We start from the raw sequence: 27,376 nt of genomic DNA, 5'->3' as shown, positions 1-27,376 counted from the left end.
AGAATGGCCTCAAAGAAACAGGAAAAATCTAAGGGGTAGGGGGGCGGTGGGGAGGAGAAAAGCAAACAAGTAACAGAATACTCAGGTCCCACACTAAGCTAAATTAGGCACTTTACTATGCCTGTATGCTCAGTTGCTAAGTCCTGACTCTTTGCGACCTCATGGACTGTAGCCTGCCAGGCAACTCTAGTTCATGGGATTTCCCAGGGAAAAATACTTAGTGGGTTGCTATTTCCTTCTCCAGGAGATCTTCCCAAATTGGGGATCAAAGCTGCCTCTCCTGCATTGGCAGCTGGGTTCTTTACCACTGAGCCACCAGGGAAGCCTGCTTTAAGAGTAATGGTGTGTGATTCTCAAGACAACCCCAGGAGAAAGGCATTCCTGTTCCCATTCTATTAACATAGAAAGTAAGGGTCCAACTATTTTTCTCACTTTAATTTCATTTCTCCAGAGCAGAGTAAAATACTCTGAAATACAAAGGGAAACGTCCAGCCTCTGTCTTTGAAAATTTTTATCCGCTTGTGAAGCCTGGCACCCAAAAGGGAAACTCTAGAGTCCTTGGGCCAAGGAAACCACCTACGTTTCTGTGGGGCCCTGGTTAAGGATGGGGTGAAGCTTGGCTGAATGCTTGAGAAAGGCAGAAGGAACTTGGAGGAGGAAGTGGTTGTCTGGTTCCTTCTGCAGAGGCCACCTAGGGGCCCTGAGACAGGGAGCTGGTTCCCTGGTCACAGCCCTGTCAGCCCACACTCTGTCGGTGGGAGGAGACTGAGCTGCGGCTGGGCTTGGGAGGAGCTTTATATCAATGCCCTACTTTTCAATATCCTCAAATCTGTGTAAGTTGTCATCCACAGGATGCATACTGAGAAGTTAATGGAATTTGGAAGGAACACATGTACTTCCATTCATAACTTTCAGTAAGGGCATAGGCAGCGAAGAGATAAAAGCCAGTGTGCAACAATAATATCCAGCCCGAGCAATCCATTTGCTTAAATGTATATTTTCAAAAAGGGATGTGTAATAGGATGGGGGCGGGGCGCAGGGAAGTAATCAAACAGATGTGCTACTGGTAATCGAAAGTGGATTATGAAATACTGAGGCCTTGTATCTTTTTTGCCCTTTACTGTGTTCAGTCGCATGGGACTCTTTTACAACCCTCTGGACTATCCATGGGAGTCTCCAGGCAAGAATACTGGAGTGGGGTTCCACTTCCTTCTCTAGGGGACCTTGCAGATCCAGCGATACTGCGCCTCCTGCACTGGCAGGCGGGTTCTTTACCACTGAGCCACCTGGGAAGCCCCTTTCATATTTATTCTTTTGGGGCAATTGGGCTCTAAGATGCTCGTGACGCGCTGCAGGGTTGCCATGGGGACCAGGAAATACTATTATAGAAAGGTAACGTTCGGATGGCCCCACGCCCGCCAGAGGTAGGGGCCCGCCGAGCGCGCGGGAGATGGGAGGCTCCGCTGCGCAAGGGGCCGCGGGCTGGAGGGCGGCGCGTGGCCGGGAGGGGGCGGTGGAGCGGCGTCGTCACGTGGCGGGGCGGGGCCTGCGAGTCGCCCGCCTGCCTGCCCGCCCGCCGCCGCTGCTCCGCCGCCCCGCCGCCGCGTCCCATTCATGAGGGCCGCCCGGCTCGGCTGCGGCCCAGGCGGCTCCCGAGGCGGCGGCGGCGGCGGCGGGATCCCGGGCCCGGCGCGCGCCCCTGGCCGGCCCCGCCCCCTCGGCCGCCCGCGAGCGCGCCCAGCCCGGCGGGTCCTCGCCGAAGCCGTCCGGCCGCCGCCTGCCCTCCAGGCGCCGGCGCGGGCCGGGAGCGGAGTCGCCGCAGGTAAGCGGGGTCGCGGGGCCGGGTCCTCCCCGCGGTGAGGGGGGTGGTGGGGAGGGGCGTCTCCAGCTCGGCTGCAGGCCGGGCCCCCTGCCTGCGCCCCCTGCGGGCGGGCAGACGGGGAGAAATTCGGCGCCCCCGGCGCGCGAGTGGAGGGTGACTCCGGGCCCCCTTGCCCGGCCCTGCGGCGCGGAGGCGGAGCTGCGGTCCCGGAGACGCTCGGCCGCGCGGGTCCCAGCGAGGGAAGCGCCGCCGGAGGCCGCGTCTCCATCCCGCCCCCGGGCCTGGGGGAGGGGGCCCGGCACGTGATCGCGGCTCGGCCGGGAAGTTGCTGTTATTTCTCTGTGGCCGTTCGTTCTCCAGGCGTCTCCGCCTCCGGGCTCTGGACCGGATCCCGAGTGTGAGTAGTTCTCCTCCTCCTCCCAGACCCCCTCCCCGCGCACATCCCCGTTTGCGTCGACCGTGTGCAAAGGATGCTGAGGCTTTCTCTCTCGACTTCTGACCCCGGCGGGTCTCCACCTCTCCCTTCGCCGGGGTAGATGGAGACTGTGCCCAGTGAATACTGGGCATGTGGCCTGGAAGAAAACCTTTAGGAAAACCTTTACCAGAAAGATCAGCCTCCCTTTCAGAAAGTGCTGGAAGTCGGACAGTTCGGAAATGTTAAGAATTAACTTAGCAAACCGCTAGTTTCATTTAAAAATGCACGATTGAAAAACTGCCCCCTCCCCCCGTCCCCACACTGAAAAAGTGCCCCTTGCCTTGGTGTCAGGCCAGGCCTTATTGAAGCTCTTTGCCCTGTGCGGATGCTCGTGAGTGTTACTGGTTATTGAAACTTGCCCTGGCTAGTTTCTAAAGCTTTGACAACACGTAGCCAGTCCTGAGGTAGATTTTGAAGTATTTAGAAATTGTTTAGGGGCCCCTGATGGCTTATATGTTGATGGTCTGATGTTGATTGCTCTCAGCTGCGGTAACATTGGAAAGGGCGGCAGGTACAGCAGAGGTGGGAGCAGCAGGGGAAGGGCCCCCTAGTGCAGCATCGTCTCTGCTGAAGGGGCCGCAGCCTCAGGCCATCCTGGGCAGGAGTGTGAAAAGCCCCCAGGCCAGGGGTGGAAAGGCATTGGACCGTGTGGGTGGCCGATTCCCTCCAGTTATAAAGTGCAGTTGGGGGTGATGTGTCAGATTGGAGCACCTCCAGGCCCAGGGGTGGATGGTGAAGGCCGAAGAATGCTAGAAATGAGACTGGTAGGTTCTGTTGTAATTGATGGTGAGGTTGAGAACCAACTAGAGAAGCTTTGTTTTGGAGGAACTGGAAGTGGGAGCATTGGAAGGCCATCTGACACTACAATAAAGACACTGGTGAGAAGCAGATGATTAGGATCGGCTGGGCTCTGTGTGGTTGCTCCGTTGTTCTTGTGGCTGCGAAAGGTGCTGGTCACTGGGGATTGCCACGTTTGGGTTACTGACTGCACACTCTCTCTCCTAAGCTAGACTGTGTCCTAGAAGGCCAGACTCCGGTAGCTGCCAGCTCCCAGGGTAAGGCTAGCTTCTAGAAGCATCTCTGTGGAGGTCTGTAGAATGAAGGTAGGAAGACGTGGACAGTGTGTCCGTAACAGTGACTCGAGAGCTGGTGGCACTTCCTGAATGAATTCAGCTCTCCTGAATTGTGAGCCCTGGATGCACAGTCCAGGCCATGCCACTCACTGGAGGTGGTAGTGGTGGCTTAGCCACTCAGTCGTGTCGGACTCTTTGCAACCCCATGGACTGTAGCCTCCCAGGATCCTGTGTCTCTGGGGTTTCCCAGGCAAGAATACTGGAGTGGGTTGCCATTTCCTCCTCCAGGGGATCTTCCTGACCAAGGGATCCAACCTACGTCTCCTGAATCGCAGATGGGTTCTTTACTGCGAGCCACCAGGGAAGCCCCCACCCCGCTGGAGGTGTTCAGTGAACTGATATACATTACAGTGAACATCTTGCAGTGTTTACATATTAACGAGTTTAGAGATAGCTTGGTTCTCTGTGTTGGCAGCTATGCTGCTTCATCTATACGCATTTCCTCATAGGTGGCAGCGGTGACACCCAGCTGGAAGCTTTGTCTAGTTAGGAGGTGGATTCAGCTGCCTCCCGTGGGTGCTTAGCAACCTGTCAGGAAGTGCGCCTTCAAACAAGTCTGCCCACCTTTAAATCCTTTTGATCCGACCCCAGCGGCTGTCGCTGTCTGTGTACGTGTGTGCCCGCATTGAGTTGCCCATCTATCTCTGAGCAGTGATTTGGGGCCTTTATTTTGAAAGCCCGTTTTGGTCTGTGGTATTTCGCTTCATTTAGAAGTACGTTGTTTTCCTCCTGGCTGAGCCCGAGTCCTCTGACTTGTCATTTGCCTTCTTTGTGATGAAACAACACACAGGTTGGTAGCAGCACCTTCTGTAGGCGGTGGGTGCATGCTCGGTCGTGTCCGACTCTGTGACCCTGTGGACTGTAGCCCACCAGGCTTCTCTGTCCATATGGAGTCTCCAGGCAAGAATACTGTAATGGGTTGCCATGCCCTCCTCCAGGGGTACTTTCCAATGCAGGGATTGAACCCACTTCTCTTGTGTCTCGTGCATTGGCAGGCAGAATCCTATATAAATGCTGCCTTACTGCAACTTTGAGGATAGTTACTACAGGCTGGAGCAGGATGCTGTATGACTTTTATCTTAGTAATAAAGTATTTTAAGTAAGTCATTTTGGTGGCTTTGCTGGCTAATAGCGGTGATTTGGGGAATCGACCTTCCCTGCCTTGGGCTTGAGTCTTTTAGTTACACTCTGTCACTCCAGCTAGACACTTCACATGTGTCCAGGGTGAAAGTGGAGAGAGAGTTGCTTGGGATCTCTGTGAGTTCTTGGCAGCGGCAAGCTGGGTCCAGGTGGTCTGGCCTGCTCTGGAACCCTGGGACTGGGGGATTCGGCTCCTAAGTATCCATTCCCTCTAGAGGGAAGAAGGAAAAGAAAATCTGTTAGGAGATAAACGGTGCTGCGATGCAAGATAAAGCCCCGTAGTGTGACCTTTGGAATTAAATGATGATAAATTATATTGTACAATCTTGTTTGCTTCACTGATTATAGTTTAGAACCTCTTTTCCTCTAAAGACTTTGAGTGCTAAATTGCGATGATGCTGTTTGTCAGTTAGACTGGTGTTAAAATTGCTACAAAGAAATGAAGAAAGGAGCCAGAATGCATTCACCTGGTAAAGCAAGGCTCCTTGGCCACAGCATCAGCCCCTTTGCCTGCCTTCATCTCAGGTCTACCAGAAGGGTGTGGCCAAACCCCAGGAGGGGTTTATATGACTGTTAGGTGGAAAGTGAAACTCGCTTAGTCATGTCCACCTCTTTTCGACCCCATGGACTGAATAGTCCATGGAATTCTTCAGGCCAGAATACTGGAGTGGGTAGCCATTCCCTTCTCCAGGGGATCTTCCCAACCCAGGGGTCAAACCCGGGTGTCCTGCATTGCAGGCAGATTCTTTACCAGCTGAGCCCACAAGGGAAGCCCAAGAATACTGGAGTGGGTAGCCTATCCCTTCTCCAGCAGATCTTCCCAACCCAGGAATCGAACCAGGATCTCCTGCATTGCAGACAGAGTCTTTACCAACTGAACTGGTGGGTGGGGAGTGCTTTTAAAATTATTTTTAGACTATTTATATCAAATATATGATTTGAGAGACTACATACATGTTCAGGGGCTGGGACTAGAAGGTGATCTTTTAAAAAGCCATTTGGAATACGTGGCCAGTTTTTGTCCTGTTTGCATTTAGAACTTTATTATGCAGTGTTGTGTGTATCTGTAGTTATCTGCATATTTTCAACATGACCTATCCAAATAAGACTTCCCTGCTTCTTCGGAGGAGAAGCATTGGCTCCCAGAAAAGCACTGCTCGCTTTGCCCTGGTAGCTGATGGATTGCCTTTATCTGACTTTCTTGGCATGTGTGAACAGTTTAGATAATCTTATGAACAGTAATTAATCTTACGAACAGTAACTGAGTCTGTTGGCTTTATTTCATTTCATATCCTTATTTATTTTCTGTACCAATTCCCTTGATTGTTTTGTAATATGTAAGTTTGTCTGAACTGCGTCAACTGATTTTTGTTTCAACCAGGCAGAGTATAAGAATCTGCCTGCAATACAGGAGACCCAGCTTCCATCCCTGTGTCGGGAAGATCGCCTGGAGAAGGGAATGCCAACCCACTCCAGTATTCTTGCCTGGAAATCTCATGGACAGAGGTGCCTCAGGGCCTACAGTCCATGGGGTTGCAGAGAGTTGGACACGACTGAGAGACTAACGCTTTGAGAGTATAAGTAAAATTCAGAGTGGTTTGTAAATTCTAAATTGTTTTCAGCTTCTAGCATTTTTTCCATCTTTCCTACTCAGAAATCTAGAATGGTCCTTCTCGCCTGTTTTAGCAAATCTGAATTTCTCCTCTGTCAATTTCCTCCCAACCATCTCCACCTGCCTGAACATTTAATCCTCTAGACCCACTTCCCTTGATCGCCATCAGCTGCAGGGAGGCGTGCCCTCTGCGTGTGGTGACACAGTTGCTCTTTCGTTTGTCCTAGGCTGCTTTGTGTCTGCTCTCAAGTCATCCATGGATTTCCTCTAGCAGCTCACCAGGGTCAGAGGAGACAACAACTGTTGCCTTAGTTTTCAGACACTCCCTGTGGCCAGTCGGCCCCCTTTGCTCTGTAAATATTGAACCAAAGGGAGTGGAGGAGAGGTGGACTGTTGGATGGAATAAGAAGCCAGATGTAAAGGCTTGTTGTATTCTAGCGAAAAGACAATTTGAAGAGGGAAGGAACTTTTAAACAGGGGCACCATTGGGGACCGGTCATGGGGACAAGATCTGTAGGTTTACAAGTCTCTGTGAAGGGGAGAGAGAGGAAGGGACAGGTCTTCACGGGTTGATGTATGGAAGGCATCAGATCCAGGGTACCCAGGTTGGTGGTGCCACCTAGTACCTAAAGGCGCCTGTTGTGCTCTCTCCAATTGTCTTGATTTTTACCTTTTTTGGTCATTTGTTAATTTAGTTGTTGTATATTTTATGTAACATTACGGGGAGTGCAAAGGAACGTGGATTTGAAAAGTTTAAGAAACACGATTAAAGACAGTAATATTTCAAAGGGAAGAGGAACCAGTACCTAGGTTTAGAAGTGACTTGGTTTTGGTGAGTATGATTAAGTAATTGTAGATGAAGAGGAGATGCTGAGGGCAGGGGAAACCTCCTTCAGAAACTCTGAAGCTGGGACTAGTGACTTTCTCGCAGGAAAGAAGATGGGTATGTGGCACCAAGTAATGTCTTCAGTGGCTGAATGTATGCATCTACCTATTTCTGAAACATAATGGAAGGGGTGATATTATTTTGTTTTTCAATCTTTTGTAAGATGTTTTCCAATCTTTACTAAGATGTGTTCCTTTTTATAGAGAAAGGATCATAATTGTAAAGAAGTTCATTGGTTAATCTGGAATTGAAATCTACCTGAGCCTTTCTCCTGCCTCTGAATAAGCAGAGGCAGTGTGCGGTGGTCAGGATGGTTCTCATCTCTTCATTTAGTGGTGATGTGATGTTTTTTGCTCCTGATAAGCTAGGTGTGTCCTGCTGTGCTAGAGACGTGCAGTTTCATTCATTCTGAAAGGCCCTTGAAAGGTAGAAGCTCTTCAATATAAACTCATCCGTTAATCTTATTGTATGATTTTGTATAGTTATCAACTGGGAGACAGTCAAACCATCAGACAGTTCATGTGAACTAAGTACTCTGAATTGCTGCTCCCTGGTATGAAGTGGTACTTCCTCTGATGGGTGGGTCATAGACTTGTGACCCTCGTAAACTGATGTCTTTTCTGAACCCAGTGTAAGTCAGGGAGTGCTTGGGCTTAGAGGAGACCCCTAGGGGACATACATTTTGTTTCAAGATTCTGTGTGAATATACTTTTGCCTCATCAGGAGTCTACGTGTAATTATGTTTTTCTTTGTAAGACTTTCAAAGACTCTACCCACGTATTTCTTTAAAATTTCAACATTTTTGGATGAATTTTGAGTCACATTAATAGCCATAACCAACCCAATGGACATGAACTTGAGCACACTCTGGGAGATAGTGGAGGACCGGAAGCCTGGCATGCTACAGTCCATGGGGTTGCAAAGAGTCAGACACAACTTAGCGACTGAACAAGAAAAATAATCATAACGTCTTTTTACATAAGAACTACACAGAAGCAGGACTTATTTAGGGAAGCATCGTTTAAGAGAGAAGTTTTCCGTTTTATAACTAAAAACGTTAGTGCTTTTTGAGAAAGAACTGATCTTTTGTTGACCTGGCTCAACCAGTTCAAAAAACTTGCCTAAGTAATGTTATTTGAAAAGTAAGAATTTGGAATTTGGGGGTCTTTAAAAGATAGCTGCTCCATCCACTGAGGCTCTCCGTTTGCAAAATGGTGCTGATGTCTACTTTTAGGAACACTCCATGTTTCTAGGAGGTGCTTAATGTTTGTAAGACCTTGTCATCATCATTGCAGTTACATGATTGAACACTTTCTTAGGGCAAGGCGTTGTGGTTCACACAAATTATCTCAAGAGTCACGACGACTCTGGGAGGTGGAGATAATAGTCCCATTTTCTAGGTAAAGATGGTGAGGCTGGAAGAGCTTTGCCAAAGGCTGGCAGCTGTGCAGGGGCGGTGCTGCCCTCACCCCATCACCACCGCTCTGCCCAAGGACCGTAAGAATTCACCTGTGTCTGCTCAACAGGCTGGAGCCAGTTTTCGAGCTTTGTTTTGACTTGATTAGGTAACACTGGAGAACTAATTCTTAATGTCAGCATCTATCAATTGCTAGAAGGCTAGCACCTGCTGTGTAGGCGTCTTGGGTTTCTCTGAGGCATTTATGTGTGAAAGCCAACGGTGCAAAGGCAAGAAGTGCCAGGGAGAGAACCCCGGAGGCCATGGGCCTGGGACCGCGATGGAATCAGCGGGACTGTGTGATGCCAGGTCCCTCTGCCTGCCTCTCCCGGCACGAGCGCATCGATGGCCTGAGTCGGGATGGAGCGTTTAAAACACGGCCCCTAAACGCTGGCCGAGTATTGTCCTCAGCTGAGTCCCTGAGGAGGCTGATTCTGTTTAGTGTCGAGAAGGAGAACTGGGCTCAGCTGGACTTCTAGAGACATCGTTTGTCAGAATCCACGAAGCTCCCTTCCTCAGGGATCTTCCCAGGTACTCTGGACTGTCCACTTGCGCGTCCTCTGTGACTCCCCGTTACCTGGGACTGGACTGAGGGTCTCAGCCCCGAGTCCAATGTGGCCAAGCTGGATGGGGCTTCCAGCTGTCTCCTCCACACGTAGCCTCTCCCCTCCCGTGGGGGCAGCTGCTGAGACCCCTAATGCTGTTGAGTTTGAAGGTTTCTTAATTGGTGCTTTCTTCACTGTGTCGTTTGACTCAACTTGCCAACTCCATCTGCAGAAAGATTCTAATGGAGTTTTAATGGTGTTTTCCTTACTTGTGAATAAATTAACGATTTGGGACTTATCAGCTCTTCAGTACAGGGGAACTTCCCATTAAACAAATACATTCATAGACCTTCAGGAATTTCCACGTTCTGAAGTACACTTTTGGCCTTAAGTTGACTCAGTTGTCTCATCTATAATGTGGAGACAACAATACCTATACAACTGGGCTGGTTCTCGGGTTTCAAGGACGATGTGTGTTAAATGTCAGAGCCTCAATTCACCCCAGGACCGAGGCTGGGTGGTGGACTGGGGGCTCTGACTAGACCAGGGCAAAGGGCCGGAAGGCAGCAGAACATCCCCCTTGCCCTGAAGCAGCTTGCAGTCTTGTCGGGGAGTTAAGTCTGCTTCTCTGTGAAGCTGGATAGGGAGGGGTTGAAAGGGAGCCAAGGAAGAATCAGAGAGACCTCTGTGCTTGTATTTTTAGCATGAGAATATGATGTTTGGTTGAAAGATGTTTATGTCTCAGAAATATGATTGCTTCCTGTGCTTAAAATTTCTTCCTTGACCCAGAAACTTTAATCTTTATAGTGTCAAAATAGGAAATATGCTTTTGTAAGTCAGCAGTTTTGTATATACTTTATGTACTACGTACATTTACAAATTTAAGCCTTGGGATTTTCGCTCTGGCTGTGTGAATCTTGTTGTCCAGGCCTGTAGGGAGAGCCGTGTCTTTGTATCTGCAAAGCAGAGCTGTCGTCTGTACTTGGTATATATACTGCAGATGAACGCATAATTAAAAGAAAATTCTGTTGCTGACTGCTTTATAACTCGTCTCTAAGTAGTTGACATTTTTCTGCAGGTTTCAATCATTTTCATAAAAAATTTACTTAGATTATAAAACTATGTGTAGTTTTATTCTCTGCTAGTTGAAAAATACTAATATACCTGTATTGCTGTGGTAGCTGATCTTTTTTTTTTTTCCCAACTGCTGAATGTTATCCTGGTAAACTGCTGGCTGAATCTTTTGCTGATGTCCTTGCCATCAAATGGGAAAGGGCTTCTGTGTAGGGCTTCCTAGGTGGCTCAGATAGTAAAGAATCTGCCTGCAATGTGAGAGACCTGGGTTCGCTCCCTTGGTTGGGAAGATCCCCTCGAGAATGGAATGGCTACCCACTCCTGTATTCTTGCCTGGAGAATTCCATGGACAGAGGAGACTGATGGGCTACATACAGCCCATGGGGTTACAAAGGGTCAGACATGACTGAGCAACTTTTACCTTTTTGTTTCTGTGTTACAACGTTTCCCTACCCGACGCAAATCATCTGGATAACATAGTAGGAACTCTGCTGTATTTAAGTTTCCTGGTTCATTTGTTTGGTCTTGTTAATGAAAAGTACCTAAATCCCAAATGGACCACCAGGGCTGATGCTGAGAGTTGGAAAAGGGCTTCTCCTAATTAAAAGCCAAACAAAACAAAACCTCATGGTGCTCCTATGCACTTGGTGTTTATTTCTCTTTTCTTAGTAGATTGCATTCCAGTAAACAAGATTCTTTTTTATAAAGCTGCATCACATAATAAATCTCTCCATCTTAAGACATTTTAAAGTATATATGTATTTATATGTAGTTTGCAAATTCAAATAGTACTTTGAATACTCTTCCTTACTCTTGCTCACTGCTTCCTGAAAGCAACTCCTTTCAGCTCTTCTGCCTGTTTTGTGTGGGACTTGGGTACGTGTGTGCGTGTGTGCGTGTGTGCACGCGCACTGCTTGCCCCTCGATAGCTTGGTTTTTCTGATTGGAGGCTTTCTCAGAGAAAGTGACTTCCTGGTGTGCGAGGTGAAGATTCATCTCCTGTATAACCCTCCTTACACACGTTTCCTTCCATCCTCCCAACATAACTGTATCATAATTTATTTTCTCAATATTCGGTGTTTATGTTTTCATGACTGAATATGGTTCAGAGCCAAGCCTGTGCAAGGATCCTGTTTCTCCAGCAGTTCCAGTCTCTGTCTTCTCTGGAGTTAGTTGCTGTGTTGGTGAACGTGTCAGGCCCCCAGCTTCCGACAGAGCTCCGGACCCCTCTCCTGGGTCCCCGTGACCCTTGCCTGCCTCAGGCCTGCCCTCCCGGTGGGCAGGTGCAGGAAGGGCTGCTGGAGGTCAAGGGCCCCTCCCGTCGTGACCGCCTCCCCTGGAGCTGGGAGGTGGGTGCTGCCCCTCCTGTCTGCAGGCACCTGTGGGAACGTTCAGTTTGGAAAATCATGGTTTTGACTTGGAAGTTTTCTTGGGAGTTGTCGTGGTTTCTGACATCTCTCCACCAAGGAGGGCTTCTGAGCACTTTCTGACTGTGTGATCCTCCTTGTTTTTTTCCTGCATCCATCTTTCATCTTTCAAAAGCATGACACCTTCCGCTTCCTCTAAGCACACTTTTTACTTGCCAGTTACTCCTCTTGTATTTCTTCCTGTTGACCTGGTGAGTGGATTCCTTTGCTAGGGCTGCCATCACAGAGTGCCACAAATGATGACTTAAACCCAGAAGCGTGCTGTGTCGAAGTTCTGGAGGCCGCGGGTCCGAGGTCGCGGTGTCAGCAGGCCTGGGTCCTCCAGGGCCGCCTCTCTCGTTAGGCACCAGCCTCGGCATTTCTTGTGGGCGGGCCGCGTGATCTCTTCCTCGGGTTCTCGTGGCCTACTCCCCGGGTGTGCGTGTCTGTGTGTGTCTCTCTTTGTCCAGGGCTCCCCTTGGCATAAGGGAGCCAGTCATTCATTTAGGGCCCATCCTGACGACCGCATTTAAGCTCAGTTAACCTCTGTAAAGATCCTGCTTCCAGATAAGGTGGTGGTGTGATGTGTTGAGGGTTCGAACATCGACTTACCCTGGGCCACAGTTCAGCCCAGAAGAATGATTTTCAAGAGGGAATGCTGACCAGGTAACACCCTCTGTGTCAATAGCGTGTCCTGTTATTGTAACCTCTTAAAAGATGCTTTTAGTCACATCTGTCTTCACTGAAGATCAGAAAACCACTCTCAGGGAGCAATTTTTTGATTGCACTTGGAGATTTTTGTTCAGAGTCTGTGACTGCTAAAATTTCCACTGGTTTCCTGAATGTTTTATAACTTAGCATCTGAGTCACCTCATTTCGACTCTGGCCTTGATTCTACAGTAATTTGAAGGTTGGCAGAATGCCTAAAGAAAGAGCAGCTGCAGACCCTGGGAGAGTAGATCGAAGTCTGTCCCGCATGTTAGGTAGCCACAGTCCTGTGCTCTGTTTGTCCTCAGGTGCGGCTTTCACCTAAAGCCACCCGCTCCATTCCTTCCTGCCTGCGCCCTTTGACCTCCTTCCTAGCCGTTATCCTGGTCTAGCGTTGTCTCTGTCTTTGCCTCTCTCTCTCCTTAGCGTTACAGTGTAAGTGCTGTGTGGGCAGGTGCCTGGTCCGCCCAGTTCGCTGCTTGATCCCAGCTCAGAATCGAACATTGAACAGCACGTCCAAGTAGATGCTGCTTTTAAACAGATTGATGTGGGAAACAAGCTTTGTTTTCCAACATTACAAACGCTGCTTCACTGACCCACTGTTGCTCTTGGGAATTCTCTCTGTCTGTGAAGGAGCTCCTGTTCCCCGGGGCAGGGCGGGGGAGGAGGGGGCGCTGGCTGCAGCTGCTCTCTCTGTCCACCCAGAGCCCCGAGAGGGATGGCCCCTCCTGACATATCTGAAAACTCGCCTGGGGCCCTGGTAGGCACAGTGCACGGTCAAGCAGGACGTGAAATTCGAGTCCTGTCTGCACTGGCCTAGCTGGAAGGCCCTTCCGGGTTTCCCCCGGCCTTCTGCAGCTGCAGCCTGGGATGCCGGAGCTGGGTGGCTGCCGGGGAGTCCACAGCCCTGCCTCCCAGCCTCCTGATTGCCACGTGCTGTCTGACAGTCCCCAGGTGGTTCCAGAAAGAAGAGGAGGAAGTGGTGAATTTGTGCTTCCTGATCTGAGAGACTTCCTCTGAGATACCAGGGGCTGCATTCCTGAGAGTGAAATGCAGGGGACCTGCGGCTATCTGTGTTACAGGAGCTGAAGCCTCCTGGCCACAGTCATGACATCAGTTAACTAAGCTGATGGGTTGGTGCTTGTTTTTTTTCTTGATCGTTTAATTGTTGTGCTGCAAGTCCTGAGGAAAACCCTCCTCTCCACCGCAGGAGTCACTGAAAGGTGATTGAGGCGGTGAAAGAGGCTGGTCTAATTGTTTATGTGGCAGAAGTCACCTTCTAACTAGGGTTGTGGCACCGGAACGCATCGCGGCTCTCTGAAACCAGGTGAGATCCATTCCCACACGAGGGCTCGGCATTCTGCTGATGGCCAGGGCTGTAGCTTTAACCTCCCTAATACTCCATTGAATTTAAGTTAGAGAAATACAAGCTTCAAAAATGAACTGTGCATATTCGTGAAGTGTTGAAACCGTCACCTCTCATGCAGTGGTTTACACTCAGCTTTGGCATTCCTGGAAAATGTATGGAACTTGGTGCCTGGGGCAAGGTCTCTGTGAAACCAGATGGTGGGGTAGGGAGGTGGAATGTGGTTCTGTTGTTCTGCGGGTGTGTGTGTGTGTGTGTGTGTGTGTGTGAGAGAGAGAGAAACTTGCTGAGTAGATATGTACGTACATACTGTGTGTGTGAGAGAGAAACTTGCTGCGTAGATATGTACGTACATACTGTCCTGGGATGAGAACAGCCCCCAGTGCCCACTGAGGGGGGACTGGTGGGTGGTGATCATTGGTGGACATTATTCAAAATGAAAAACACTGACGTTTAAGTAACAGATGCGTATGTTATTAATAAGATCTAAAATTTACCCATAAGCTTTAATTACCTCAAGTGCTTAGTTTTGTACTCCCATTACAAATGGCTGATAAGGAATCTGTTTATACTCCTGCAAACAGTGTGTCTGTGAAGGAATGTGAGGAAGAGCGCGTGCAGTCCAGGGGCAGTATCTGCATGTCGGGGACTCTGTCATTCTCACACATTTGGGAACACGTCATCCTTTTAAAGTTGCTTTCAGTCTTGAAATACATCTCTTCATGCTCAGTGGTGGAAGATCTTTACCCTTCAAGGTAGGTTAGGTTTATGAAAAGAACCAGAAGGCATTCGGAGCAAACCTGGTGGATGAGGCGAGAGAGAGAAATGAATCACAGCTGCTTTTGTACTGCTGAAGAGTTGTGACTGCATAGTAGTGACACTGGCTTTTATCCTGTGTAACACCTAAATTTAAAGAAGAAAAAATAACGTGCTGGACAGTGGTACAAAAATAGGATTGGTTTACTGTGTACCCCTCAGTAGTGATTAAAGGAGAGTATTCACATTAAGTAGTTAGGTCACGTGTCAGGGTGACTAAGCGGTTTTACACCGAAACTTGGAAGAAGGGAATACGTGGGGAAGATGTCTTCCCGTCGCTTGGGGAGGCCAGTCTAGGGTGGGTGGGGGTGCAGGCGGGGGGTGAGGGGTGCAGGTCTGGGAGTAGCTGGATCTAGCCTTTTTACCTGAAGACCTTTGCCTACACTTCTCGGGCTCTTCTGACCCAGGTCAGCCCTAATTTGGCTCTTTGGGGCTGGAATCTCTGAGTTAAGACTCACATACTATTTGCACAAATTGGCTGAAGGGTAGACCTTACTTGGGTGGGCCTCAGGGAGCGGGAAATGGTTTGGGAAGCTAAAATGAGAGCTAAGAAGAGCTATTGACTGAAGTGGGAGTTAAGTCATAGGTCACTTGTTTACTTTGCTGTGTCCCTCAGTGAACAGTGGGCTCCTTGACAGCAGGGGTCCTATCCTGATATCACCTGTTAGGCTCCTGCGTGACCCAGGTCTTTTCAATACAGATCTTCCTCTACTTAAGAATAGGGTTACATCCTGATGAACTCATCCTAAGTTGAAAACATCCTAAATCGAAAATACATTTAATATACCCCTCGCCTGCCGTGCATCACAGCCCAGCCTACCTTAAACGTGCTCAGAACACCTCCATTAGCCTAGAGTTGGGCAGGACCAACTCACAGAACCTGTCCTGTCATGAAGTGCTGACTGTCTCATGTGACGGATTGCTGTCCTCAAAGTGAGGAACAGAATGGTGGTCTGGGTGCAGGATGGCTGTAAGTGTATCGTCATTGGCCCTCGCGACTGGGCGGCTGGCTGGGAGCCGGGCCGCCTCTGCCCAGCACGGGAGAGGATCGCAGAGCGGGCAGATCCCTAGCCTGGGAAAAAATCAAAATTCAGAATGCAAAGTAAGGTTTCTGCTGAATGCATATTGCTCTCGCACCATTATAAAGCTGAAAAGTTGTGAAGTTAAAAATTCACAAGCCAAACCATTATAGGTTGTGGACAGTCTGTATATTGTTTCTTAATGAAGGAAGAAGACTAGTACTTGTTGAGTACCTCGTAGTTTCCATGTGCTGCTGTTGCTGAACCAAGCTTAGGTCCGCTCACCCTCTCACAGTAAAGTCCATCTCCTGACACCAGGTTGTGCTGAAGGAAAGGGCAGTGTTTATTCAGGGTGCCAGGCAGGGAGTCCAGGGCAGCTCGTGCTCAAAACACCTGAACTCCCCGTGGCTTTCGGTAAAGCATCTTTGAAGGCAAGGAGAGGGAAGGGTGTCCCAGCTGGTGCACCGTTCTCTGATTGGCTGATGGTGTGGTGACAGCATGGTTAACATTGTCAGTCCTTAGGCTCCAGTAGGTCTGGGGGCTGTCTGCTCACGGGCCTCAAGTGGTTCATTTCTTCCATTTGGTAGAGGTTTTAGCATCTGTAAAACAAGTCAGGAAATGTTGTGTTGAAACATCAGATACTGTTATCTAGGCACTTCACAGAGGAGCTGCAGCAGAGGATATGGGGAGGGGGGTCTGTCCCTGGAAGGCCCTACAGGGTCCTGCTCAGTTACACAGGACTCTGAACTCCTTGAACTCTGGACAGAGTCCTCCCTGGTGAACACTGCTGTGACCCCAGCTCTGTGGAGGGGAGGGGTCGTGTGGGGCTCCGGTCAGACTGAAGCTCAGGATGGTTATGTGTCAGGGAACTTGTGAAGTGGTAGAGCCATCATTTAAGACTGCCTAAATTCAGAGCCCAAGCTGTGTGCCTAACCAGAACCAGTGCATAAATACAGGGCCACGTGCGATCTAGATAAACCATGGCTCTCAACTGGAAGGATTTTGCTCCCAGGGGACCCTTGGATACGGGGGATACATGTTTGGTTGTCTTGGCTGGGAAGATGGCCACTGACATCATGTGGTGAGTTGGGGGGCGGCGGGAGGGCGGGTAAGAGATGCTGCTCCCTCTACACACTGGTGAGGTTTTCCTGCATCTGCAACGCTTTTCTGTTTGGTTTTTTGAAAATGGCCATCAATAAGTATGAAGTGGTATTTCTTTGTGGTTTTGTTTGCATTTCTTTAATGATTAACCATGGTAAGCATCTTTCATGTACTTAACTGGCCATTGTGTATCTTCAGAGAGATACTTGTGCAGGTCTTTTGCTGATACTTTGATAGGGTTGCCTTTATGTTGTTGAGTTGTACAAAAGTTCTTTCCATATTGTGGACATGAAACTGTTACTAGATATGTGATCTGCAGGTGTTTTCTCCCATTCTGTAGTTTGTCATTTCCCTTTCTTGATAAGGTGCTTTGATGCAGGGGAAAAAAGTTTTAAATTTTGATGGAATGCAATTTATCTTTCATTATTCATGTTTTTGGTATTATATCTAAGAATCATTGAGTTTCATGTTTTTACCTCCTATATTTAGATCTTTGATCTGTTTTGAGCTAGTTATTCTGTAAGAAGTGTCTTACACAACAGGTCTTCTGTATATGTGAAGTAGACACCTACAGTGTGGTTACACAGACAGGCTCTGGAGCTGGGGTTGTCTCTACACCATGTGTTGAAGAGACTGTTCTTTCCCCGTTGAATAGAATTGGCACCCTTGTCAAAAGCAATTGGCCTTGGATGTTTGGGTGTGTTTCTGGATGCTGGCTTCTGTTCTGTTGGTCTGTGTGTTTATCTTTATGCCAGTACCACATCGTGTTGATTACTGTGGCTTTATGACAAGATTTGGAAGATTACTGTGGCTTTATAACAAGATTTGGAATCGGGAACTTTGTTGTTCTTCTTCAAGGTTGTTTTGGCCCCTTGCAATTCTATGTCAATTTGAGGATAGACTTTGTATTTCAGCAAAAAAAAGGTCTGTTGGGGTTTTGATAAGATTGATTTGAATCTATAGGTGGCTTTGGGTAGTATTGACATCTCAGCAGTGTTAAGTCTTTGTAGCCATGAACGCGAGGCTGTTTAGTCACTTTAAATTCTATTTACTTATTCTATTTACTTTAGTCACTTTAGATTTCTTTTAGCAATGTTTTGTGATTTTAAATATGTAAATATTCACCTCCTCGGCTACATTTATTCCTAGATATCTTATTCTTTTAGATTTATTTTATTTGAGATTTTAAAAATACCTAGCACATCAAATTTGAATTCCAAATTGTGTTATGTCCTAGAAGTTACTATGGAGACATCTTGAGGTTTCAGTAAGTGGATTGGGGTTTGAACCTGGATCTGGCACTTAAAAAAAATTAGCTCCCTCTGAGCCTCTATTTCTTCATCTGTAAAGTACAAGGATAAAGCAAACCTATCTACACAGAAGTTGTATAGATCAGAGATAATGGTTGCAAAGGACTAGCTCCAGAGTGTAACTCAGAGTTAAAAATACTAGAGAAAGAATGCTGGGTTGCCAGTATCGTGTTTTCTCGTATGGTTCCAAAGTCAATACTGATGTATTACACAGTTTGTCATGAATGTTTAGCTTATATTCCCTTTATTTGCTGATTTCTTTTCACATCCAGAAGTTTTGTGATTAAAATATACATTAAAAGCATTAGTAAAATTATTTTGTTGCAAAGGCTAGTGATTTTTACACAAAGTAAATATCCTCTTCCTTAGAGAGTCTCATGAAGTGTGTTGCGTCTGTAAGAGAAACAGATTGTAACAAAACGTCAGGCTTGTTTGTTTTGGTAGTTGCTGTATACTTATAGGAGGGGTACTTTTCTTCTAACGTTGCTGCTTTCAGATGCCTCTGTGCTTTCTTGGATCCTACCTGTGCCCAGACATTGCAGGGTTTAATTTTAGATATGTTAGCATTTAACGTCTCAGTAGCAAAGCTGACATAAGGCTTTACCTTCAGTGAAGGGTGTGCCTACTCCTGCCATCTTGGAACTGAGTTCTGTGTGTGATATAACTGGGTACCAGTACTGCAATTTTTAACTTTTTTTTTTTAATTCATCTTAGGGGAGCTTTATATTGAAGTAGGCAGATCCAACCTCTGAAAGACAATAATCTCAGAATTCTGATTTTTTATTTTATTTTAAATTTCACTGGTTAAATAAAATCTGGTAACAGACTTAAATGTAGCATTAGAATGTTCCAACTGAAAGTGAATTCCTCAAGTTATTCTCATAGCAATGCGTTTTAAGCCTTGTTTGCCGTTCATTTCCCGAAGAACACAAATGAACCTGCATGCAAGAGGAGATCCTGTGTGTTCTCATGGGGACACAGGGCTGGTGGGAATGCAGTCAGGCTGAGAAACATGAAGTTTGAAAAAGAAACAGCGAAAGAGCAGGCTGACCACAGAAACCAAGCGGGTTTTCCAGACTCCATTGGAAGCCCATTTGAGCCTGCAGAGCATCTGTCCTGTGGGGTGACTCTGATCAGCACTCGTGAGGCTTCTTGATTAAAATGATAATCCCAGCGGCTTGGGTGGTATTTTCTTTAAGCCTGCTAATATAGCAGTAAGCAAGTTGTGAATTAAACACCGACAATACAGTTAAGAGCAGAGACTCTGAAGTCAGACAGGCGCTCATGTACGTCTGGCTTCTCCGTGTAAGACGTGACCGGGTTCTTGCTCTTGGCGACGGTTTGGCCTGTGTGCACTGTCTCTTGAAATCCTCGTGTACTTATTATTTGTATGAATTTTACGTGTGATAGCATTTTTACTTTCCCCCCAAGAAACTGCAGATCCAGGTGATTACTGCTGAGTTCCTAGCTTCTGAGTACTTACTCATCACTATGGTAGCAGCTCATTTATCTAGATGGAAGACTTCAGGAAGGAGAGTACCAGCTAATCACCAGTATTTTTAAAGCAAAGAATATTGTAAGTAAGTTTTTGAAGGAGGTGAAATCGCAGTAACAAAAATAATTAAAACAGCTGTCACCAGTTTTTCTCAAGTGGTCCGGAAGATCTTCAGTGAGAAACGTTGTACAGAACCAGAGGAATGTGAACCTGACTGACACCGGCCGCTACAGGATACTGATCTCAGTTTGTGACATTTTCTGCTGTCCTTCTCTGGATTGTGTTAATGATACTTTTGGCCCTTGCTCATTGTTAGTTCCCCGGGCGAGCGCTAAGCCATCCCGCGTGGCGCAGCATGGCGACACCAGCCTGTGCCCCACCCCCACCCCCACCCCCAGCGGCACCTGCCGCGATGGCTGTGTGCTCCTGCCAGGTGTGAGGTTATAGCAGAGAATTGGTTACTAAAAGGTTAAAGCACCACACTTTTTAAAGGATGTACACTTTTTTGAATTTGATAATTCGACAGGGATTTCTAGAGTGTGAGCGAAATGGGGAGACATAGCCGTCATACAGAAGCTAGCTTATTATTCTTAGGGGTTGGCCCCTGCATGTCACCATGGGGGCAGGACCATTGCAAACTACTATTCATAGCGTGAAAGGGGAGACTAGAAAGACAAACATTTAAACGGGAACAGTTGCGAGTAACGGGACACACACACATACCTGCAAGTGAGGCAGCTGCCCTGGGGTTTCCCGTTTGGCTTTATTTTCGTGAAAGTGTCATCCAGGATGTCGGACACAAGTCAAGCCATGGTTCTTCTGACCTTTTGTTGGGCTGTTTAAGCTTTACTCTTAACGGTCACACACTTGACTCCTGTAGACAAGTAGCATTCTGGTCTCAAAATATTGGGTGAAAGTTTGACTTAGAAACAATAGTGTCAGTATGAGAGCTCAGAAGTGGTTTAGTCTCAAATTCCTTAAACTGGGATATTCACTGAGGACATTCTAGGCCATTTGTTCAGTAACTGTGGTACCTCAACTCCCGAAATTGGTAGAAGAAAACTTTGACCAGTTAGCCTTAAAAAAAAAAAAAAAAAATTGACGTTTCAAAGTAGACTATAAAAATGTTGAATTTTAAATGTAAGATGTACGTCATCAAGATTATTGTTGGGAGAGTTGATTTAAGCTGGGTGTTCTGCCCTCAGGAGACCCTTCTGTTTTTTTCACCTCTATTCTAAAAAGACCTGCTTATGTTCGACTGTTCGTTCATTCACAGCTCAGGTGAAAACTGCCACTAGCTAATGCTGTTTAGAGTTTGGTGGTTGGGTGTGTGAGGACACGATGAGACCCTGGAACTTGAGTAGACTGGATGGCCATTCTCCAACAAATGGCTGAGCTAGGAAAGTTTGGAAAACCTCAGAGTAGTATCAAGATTTTCTCCTGTCTTTGAAGAAAGTGTTATCAGTCCCTTTTGGATTGTTTTCATAGGCAAACGTTGATCATAAGTAATTCCAAATATGGAAAGAAAATGTCTTAGGCTTTAGTGTAGTCTGTGGTCCTTTCATGCTTCAATCTCTGCCATGAGGGGCCTTGAAAATGCGGCAGTGTGCCAGAGTTACTTCCTTCAGTGTAGGGTAATTATGGTGGAGATCACAAATTCTTTGTAACTGAGGCTTAAAAAGATATTTTTATCATACATTTTACTAATGAAAACTTTTAAAAAGGTTTTCTCACCTCTTCATTGGTTGGTTGTTGTTTAATTGCTAAGTGTGATCTCATGGACTGTAGCCCACCAGGCTCCTCTGTCCAGGGGATTTTCCAGGCAAGAATACTGGAGTGGGTTGCCATTTCCTTCTCCAGGGGTCTTCCCCACCCAGGGATCGAACCCACGTCTGCATTGGGAGACAGATTCTTTACCACTGAGCGGCCAGGGAAGTCCTCTTCATTGGTAATTCAATATGTTGCTATTCCACATTATGACCACTTGGGGGAGTAGATTGCGTATCAATATTTTCATGTTTTGCATTAAAAACAGACTATAACTTGTGGCATAAACATATTTCTGTTTAACCACTTAGCAAATTTCATGTTAGGATATTTTAAATTCTTAGATTTTGTTAAGTTCTTTATACCTGATCCCATACTTATATGGGATTAGTAGAGCGACTTCCCTTTCACTCTTTACTTTCCTGCATCGGAGAAGGAAATGGCAACCCACTCCAGTGTTCTTGCCTGGATAATCCCAGGAACGGGGGAGCCTGGTGGGCTTCTGTCTGTGGGGTCGCACAGAGTCGGACACGACTGAAGCGACTTAGCAGCAGCAGCAGCAGTGGAAAAAAATAAAGAAGGTATATATTTTACATGCGTCATCAGCTATGGAATCTGAATAAGATTCTGACTCTCCTGACCAGCATTTTAGTTTTATGTCCCTATGCTAGATTTCAAGAAGTTTTTTTTTTTTTTCTTGAAAGATTTAAGTCTTAGAAAAAAAAGACTTCCAACCATCCTTTTTAAAAAAAAAAAATATTATTGAAGATGCTAGGCAATAATAAAAAGTAGTTTTTCTCGATGCTCAACCATTTATTCTTATCTTAGCCTGTAGAGAAAAAAGTCAGTAGTAGTTTTCTTTGAAAATAGTCATAGAGGTGATTAAGAATGGTTGGTTGTGATTTCCAGCTTTTTATTGACTCAAGTCTGAAAAGCGCCACCACCGAGTCAGGGAACTGTTGGGTCCCAGCCTGGGGTCAGGTGGCGTCCGGGCACGGCAGGGGGCAGCAGAGGCGTGTGCCCTATGAGGGCAGTCGGTGTTGGGAGGTTGAGCTCGCCTTCCGTCTGGGTCCGTGGTCCCTGCTCCTTGAGTCAGAGCCTCTGTGAGTCATGGGTCCAGACCTCACGGTGACGACAGCACCCAGGCTCCCCGGAAGCCCGGGTGGCTGGCCTGGGGCTGGCTCGTTGTGTAAGAGGCGGTGACATCAAGGCTGTGGACAGCCTCTGCCGGCCTGGCTCAGGCCTCCTTCCCTGTCTCTCTGTGACCCTTCCCCCAGCACTTCTGCCCGGGGCCTCAACCTGGCATCACAAACAAAAGCACTGACCAGAAATCAGTGCCGACCGGGTGGGTGGCCTTGGGTGAATTGCCTAACCTCTCTGGGCCTCAGTTTCCTCACCTGTAAAATGGATCACGTTTTCCCACCAGTGTGTTTTCTTGTCTTCTCTAGCTTGTTTGCCCTGCTTTCCTCTCTTCCCCTCCTCATCTTCCTAGTGGCTTCTCTGGACCCTCCTTTCTCATCTCTCCTCACTTCCCTGCTCCTGACCTCCCACTTCTCCTTCTGTTTTTTCCCAAGGGCAGCACCCCAGGGTGGGTTCTTTTTTACCATCTGATGTTGAGGATCTGGGCCTGCCAGCGGTACGTGGAGGAAGGAAGAGGCTTACGTTTTTATGCATTGTGTAATAGACTCCTAAAATCACTTCTTTTTTCAAGTGGAGGGGGTTTGTGTGCATGAAGTGTATGGCCTTGGATCACAAGCACCTGGGGCTGCACATGAATGAATGATGGGCTCGGCAGCAGGCAGTGCGACATGTTGAATACAGGATACGTTTTCCTATTTCTAATTCTGGTTAAATTTTAAAATTTTGCCATTTAACATTTTTGTTTGTGTATCTTGGCAGGTCTGTTGCTATAGTCAACATTACCAACATTACCCACCCTTGGTCAAACATTTGGAAATTTTGTGTTTGATGTTTAGAGATAGAGAAAAAGTTGAATAACATGAACGTTATTAAATATCTGACGATCAGTTAGTGTGATGAGAACTCCTGTCACCTTCAACTCTTCATTATAGATTCCTTTCTGCCCTTGTTCTCAAGGTTGTCTCAGGATCCCAGAGTTGTGCTCCAGTAGAAATATTAATATAATGGGAACCACATGTGGCATTTCATAACTTCTAGTAACATTAAAAGGTAAAAAGAGAAACGTAGGTAAAATTAATTTTAAAATATATGTTATTTAACTCAGTATATACAGAACATTTTCACATCAACAAGTAACCTTACATAAACCTTACTTCGCATTCTGCCTTTCTTCTGTGTATTTTATGCTCACAGCACATCTCAGTTGGCACTGGCCACATTTTTAAACATATCCATGAGAATAACGCCTATTTGTAACATATATCACAGTCCTATACACTGGCTTGCAAATATGGTATATTTCAATTTAAAAACTAATGTGTTTTGTCTGTGTGTAAGTGTGTTTTAGGTTTTTTAGAAAAATTCACTTGAAGTTTCTATATACTGACTTATTAAGAGCTGAAAAGGAAATGCCAGGATGTTTGAACTGTCCTACTCTTGAAGTTAAATTATTATTATTATTATTATTATGTGTGTGCATGCTATTGCATTAATATAACTAATGTACGTTAGTGTACAGTAACATTGTTATAATTTGTTCATTATTTACAGTGCTGAGTAGGCTAGCTCCCGTTCAGAACTGTGAAAATATACTGGGTCATTCCAGTATGACAGAGTAAAACATTCAGTGACTGAGTTCTAAACAGCATATATCTCCTGTCTTTGTTGCTTAGAAAACATGTGAACTTTCCCCTTGCATGATTAATTTATTGAAGATGACTTTTCTGTATGTGTGGTTACTTTTATTTCTGGAAGTGAGGATGTGATTGATCTGGGGAATCATTAACTCAATCCGTGTCCCATGTGATGGAAGGGCAGTGAGGCCCCTGTGCCCGGGCAGGACTTGGTACCTATCAGTGTAAACACCGGGCACAGCCCGTCCCATGCCTCTGCTTATCTCCTCCAGAGGGATGGGGCTGAGGCGTTTTCAGCAAATCTTACTGGTAAAGTCATGCCTGTAGTGCCTTTTTTTTTAAGAGCCGTTTCCTTTCAGTTTTAACCATATTACTGTGTCGGCGAACAGTCTGCCCTCAGTTTGTCAGCAAAACTGCTTTCTGTTTTGATAACTTAGAAGTGTGCCTTCATCTCTGAAACCCATGCCGCTGATGAACTAGTTCAGTTTTAAGATGTTTTACTTAGATGAAGACAGTGAAGATGAGGAGGAGAAGGTTCCTGAAGGTGTTTACCATGGAAAGGCCCCTGCTGGCATCCTGGTGAGTGACACCCTCCAGCACGCCGCCCATCCCCTCCCACCCCCCAACACCAGCCTGGAACCTGCTGCGAGAAGGGGCGGGGCCGGGCGCCCACCAGGGAAAGCAGTGATGCCTTTCTTTGGAGGATGTAGCATCAGAATGAGTTTCATACCAAGAATCTGAACTGAGTTGTAGTCAACAGAAATCTTTGCCTGCCTGCTCTCCCTCACTCACTCTACACCATCTTTCTACCCTTCTCTATTTATTATTTAACGAATAATAATTTTATGCCTAGAAAAAAATGAAACTGCTGCTGTAAACTGGGAATTTTTTTGAAACTAGGTTTCACATGCAGTGTATCTGGTTTCACATTATCTTTGCATCTGTGTAGTAGTTGAGGAATAAAAATCATTGAGGAGCTTTTCGCTTTTTTTTCTTTCACTCTTTCAGACTTTAGCCATAAAAGTGATCTTTTTCTATGGGTTTGTCTGTCTTGTAGTTTTTTGGTCCTAGTCAAATTTGTTTTGAAAACATGTTTTGCAACTAGCATCTTATTCTATCTGTGACAGAGGAGCAGCAGGAGTCCCTTTCTTCTGTGACTGCAAACAAAAAGTTCGTAATATTGAAATATGTGGGGGAAACGTAAATTGTCTGAGTTTTTTAATCTAAAGTTTCCTCTCTTCTTATGTAAAATAAAACAGGTCACATAAAGTATAAGTTTTAGAAGTCTGCATTAAGGAAACAGATGAATTAAGGACAACATAATTTAACTTTACCTATGGAACCTTTTGCTGTAAAAATAATTTGAAGTAAGTGTGATGAGGTAAAGGTAGTTTTTGGAAAATTGAGGGTGTACATTTTTATGAAAACATGTAAAATAAAGCAAAAATTACAGTTTCTAAAATCCGTGGCTCGTAATCAGACTGATTTTAAAGTTGTACAGATTTTTGTCACCTTTAAAATGTTGTGCTTTTCTGTGCTTTTTGCTTGTGGACCTATTGGTAGATGTGTACTCACTGGGGGTCTCGGCAACTGATGGGGCGGGGCGTGGTCTGACTGGGAATGGAAGTCCAGCCTCAGAGAGAGGTCATTTACTTGTGAAATTTCAATCTAATGAATTCCATGGACAGAGGACCCTGATGGCCTACTGTCCACGGTGTCGCAAAGAGTTAGACACGACTGAGCGACTAACACACACATGAGTGTATACGGATTCCTGCACGTCTGCTGCTGAGGTCGGAGGGAGGACGGTGAACACGCTGACGGTGATTTAGTTTAGGAAGAGTTCTTTCAACGAGGCGCGCCCACGCACACACCTCTTCTCACAGGAAGTAGTTCCGGTGCTTGCGGCTGCCGCGTCTGCCAGAACGCGGGAGGTGGGTGTCGGGGCTGCGCTGACCAAGTTTCTTTCCATGTTAATACTGGAACATTGAAGTCCCGGGGGTCACCTCCCGGCCCCAAGAGACTCTTGAGTTTTCTGAGTGGCTCGTGTTGGGGACACGGGATTTGCTATCTGCTTGTTGAGCTGCATGGATTGTACAGGAGACTTTGGAACCTGGGTGTCGGGGGCGAGGGCCCGGGAGAATCTCAGTCAGGGTCCAGGCCCTCGGTGACCCGGACGCTCCTCGCTGGTCAGGTGCCTTCCGGGCACACCTCCTCTTGGAGGGTGAAAGTCTCCATCATAAAGGAGGTGACTTTGCATGTTTGGAATATAGATGTAAAAATTTCATAATTTTAAAAACCATGAAGAAACGTCTGTGCTTTGTTAGAAATTGGGAATTTTTTTTAAATCTCATATTTCTGTAATTTTTAAACAGATGAAGATATTTTCCTTTATTTGGTAAGGAAAAGGCCAAGTTGTTTCATATTCAAATAACCTTGAAGTTCCAAAATTATATGCTAGCCTTATTTTCCCCCACTTATTTTAAATTACTTTGATTTGCATTTTTTAAATTAGGGCAGAATGTACTCCCAAGTGGTGCTAGTGGTAAAGAGGAGCCATGAGAGACGTCTGGGTCAGGAAGATCCCCTGGAGGAGGGCACAGCAACCCACTCCAGTATTCTTGCCTGGAGAATCCCATGGACAGAGGAGCTTGGCAGGATACAGTCTGTGGGGTCTGAAAGAGTCAGACATGACTGAAGTGACTTAGCACGCAAGCATGTACTGCAAGAATTCTTAGCCAAACATGTAATCCTAAGAAGTGCTTCTAGAACTGAGTCCTGTGGGTTAGAGCTGGAAGGGGCCATGGACGTATTTGGCCATTCTTACTAGAAATGAAAGCTCGTCAGAGGTTCTGAGAAGGAAGCCCACCTCAGGGCAGTGCAGCCCTTTCCTGGCTCCTCAGTGCTCTTTATCAAAGGGCCTGGTTGAGTCCAAAAAGCTTTTCAGGTAGAATTTTGTATGTTTATATTATTTACAGTAAGGTGCAGTAACATAAACAAGCAGCAACGTAAACAGAGGTGGGAGACAGCAAGTCACCCCGTAGGCGGGGCTTGTACTTTGCACGAGTTGGGTGAAGACGAGACAGCACCACCCCACCTTGCATCTGACATCACTCCTGGCTGCCCAGAATCCTGGAACCACCGTGCTGAATGGGGCCAAAACCAAACACTGCCCTCGGGGTAGGGGGAAGGACGGTGGTCACAACACTAATTAATTAGTTGAGTAGAATTTCTTTTCCTCACAGAAATGTGATGTTACTAGTTATGCAATTTGGGGGAGCACACTCCCCAAGAGTTTTTGTTTTCACGACTTGATTGCCTCAGTCCTGACACACATGAGCTCAGGAATTTAGGGGCGAGGTAGCTCTCAGAGGCTGTGGCCAGAAGTATGTGTAGGCTGTGTGAAGGTTATTTATTATCCATTTTTGTATTTATGCCCCCATGTGTTTTTCAATAGGAGAGGCTTGGGGG

At 46.6% G+C, this 27,376-nt stretch overlaps 1 protein-coding gene across 10 annotated transcripts in view; it reads left to right on the top strand.

The window, feature by feature from the left end:
- LPIN2 (lipin 2) overlaps positions 1 to 27,376 on the top strand; it is a 93,723-nt gene that overhangs the window by 15,814 nt on the left and 50,533 nt on the right. Inside the window, exon 1 of one of the 10 annotated variants that reach the window (XM_086373096.1) lies at positions 1,552 to 1,822. The exons of 3 other annotated variants lie outside the window; for them this stretch is intronic. Coding sequence is in view for 1 of the 7 variants with exons in the window: in XM_086373094.1 (XP_086229220.1) it covers positions 24,398 to 24,484 (87 nt within the window). In the remaining 6 variants the exon portion in view is untranslated. Of the gene's footprint in view, positions 1 to 1,551; positions 1,823 to 1,989; positions 2,220 to 8,926; positions 9,056 to 13,007; positions 13,585 to 24,285; positions 24,485 to 27,376 lie in introns of those variants that run through there. 6 more of the 10 variants (XM_086373099.1, XM_086373102.1, XM_086373100.1 and 3 more) reach the window with 6 other exon arrangements.

Source organism: Bos grunniens, chromosome 24 (assembly GCF_055505025.1).
Source record: "Bos grunniens cultivar Pamir isolate PY7600 chromosome 24, Bosgru_T2T1.0, whole genome shotgun sequence".
Classification (NCBI taxonomy): domain Eukaryota; kingdom Metazoa; phylum Chordata; class Mammalia; order Artiodactyla; family Bovidae; genus Bos; species Bos grunniens.
Note: the sequence above shows the minus strand (reverse complement) of the source record. Positions and strands in the feature narration are given on the sequence as shown.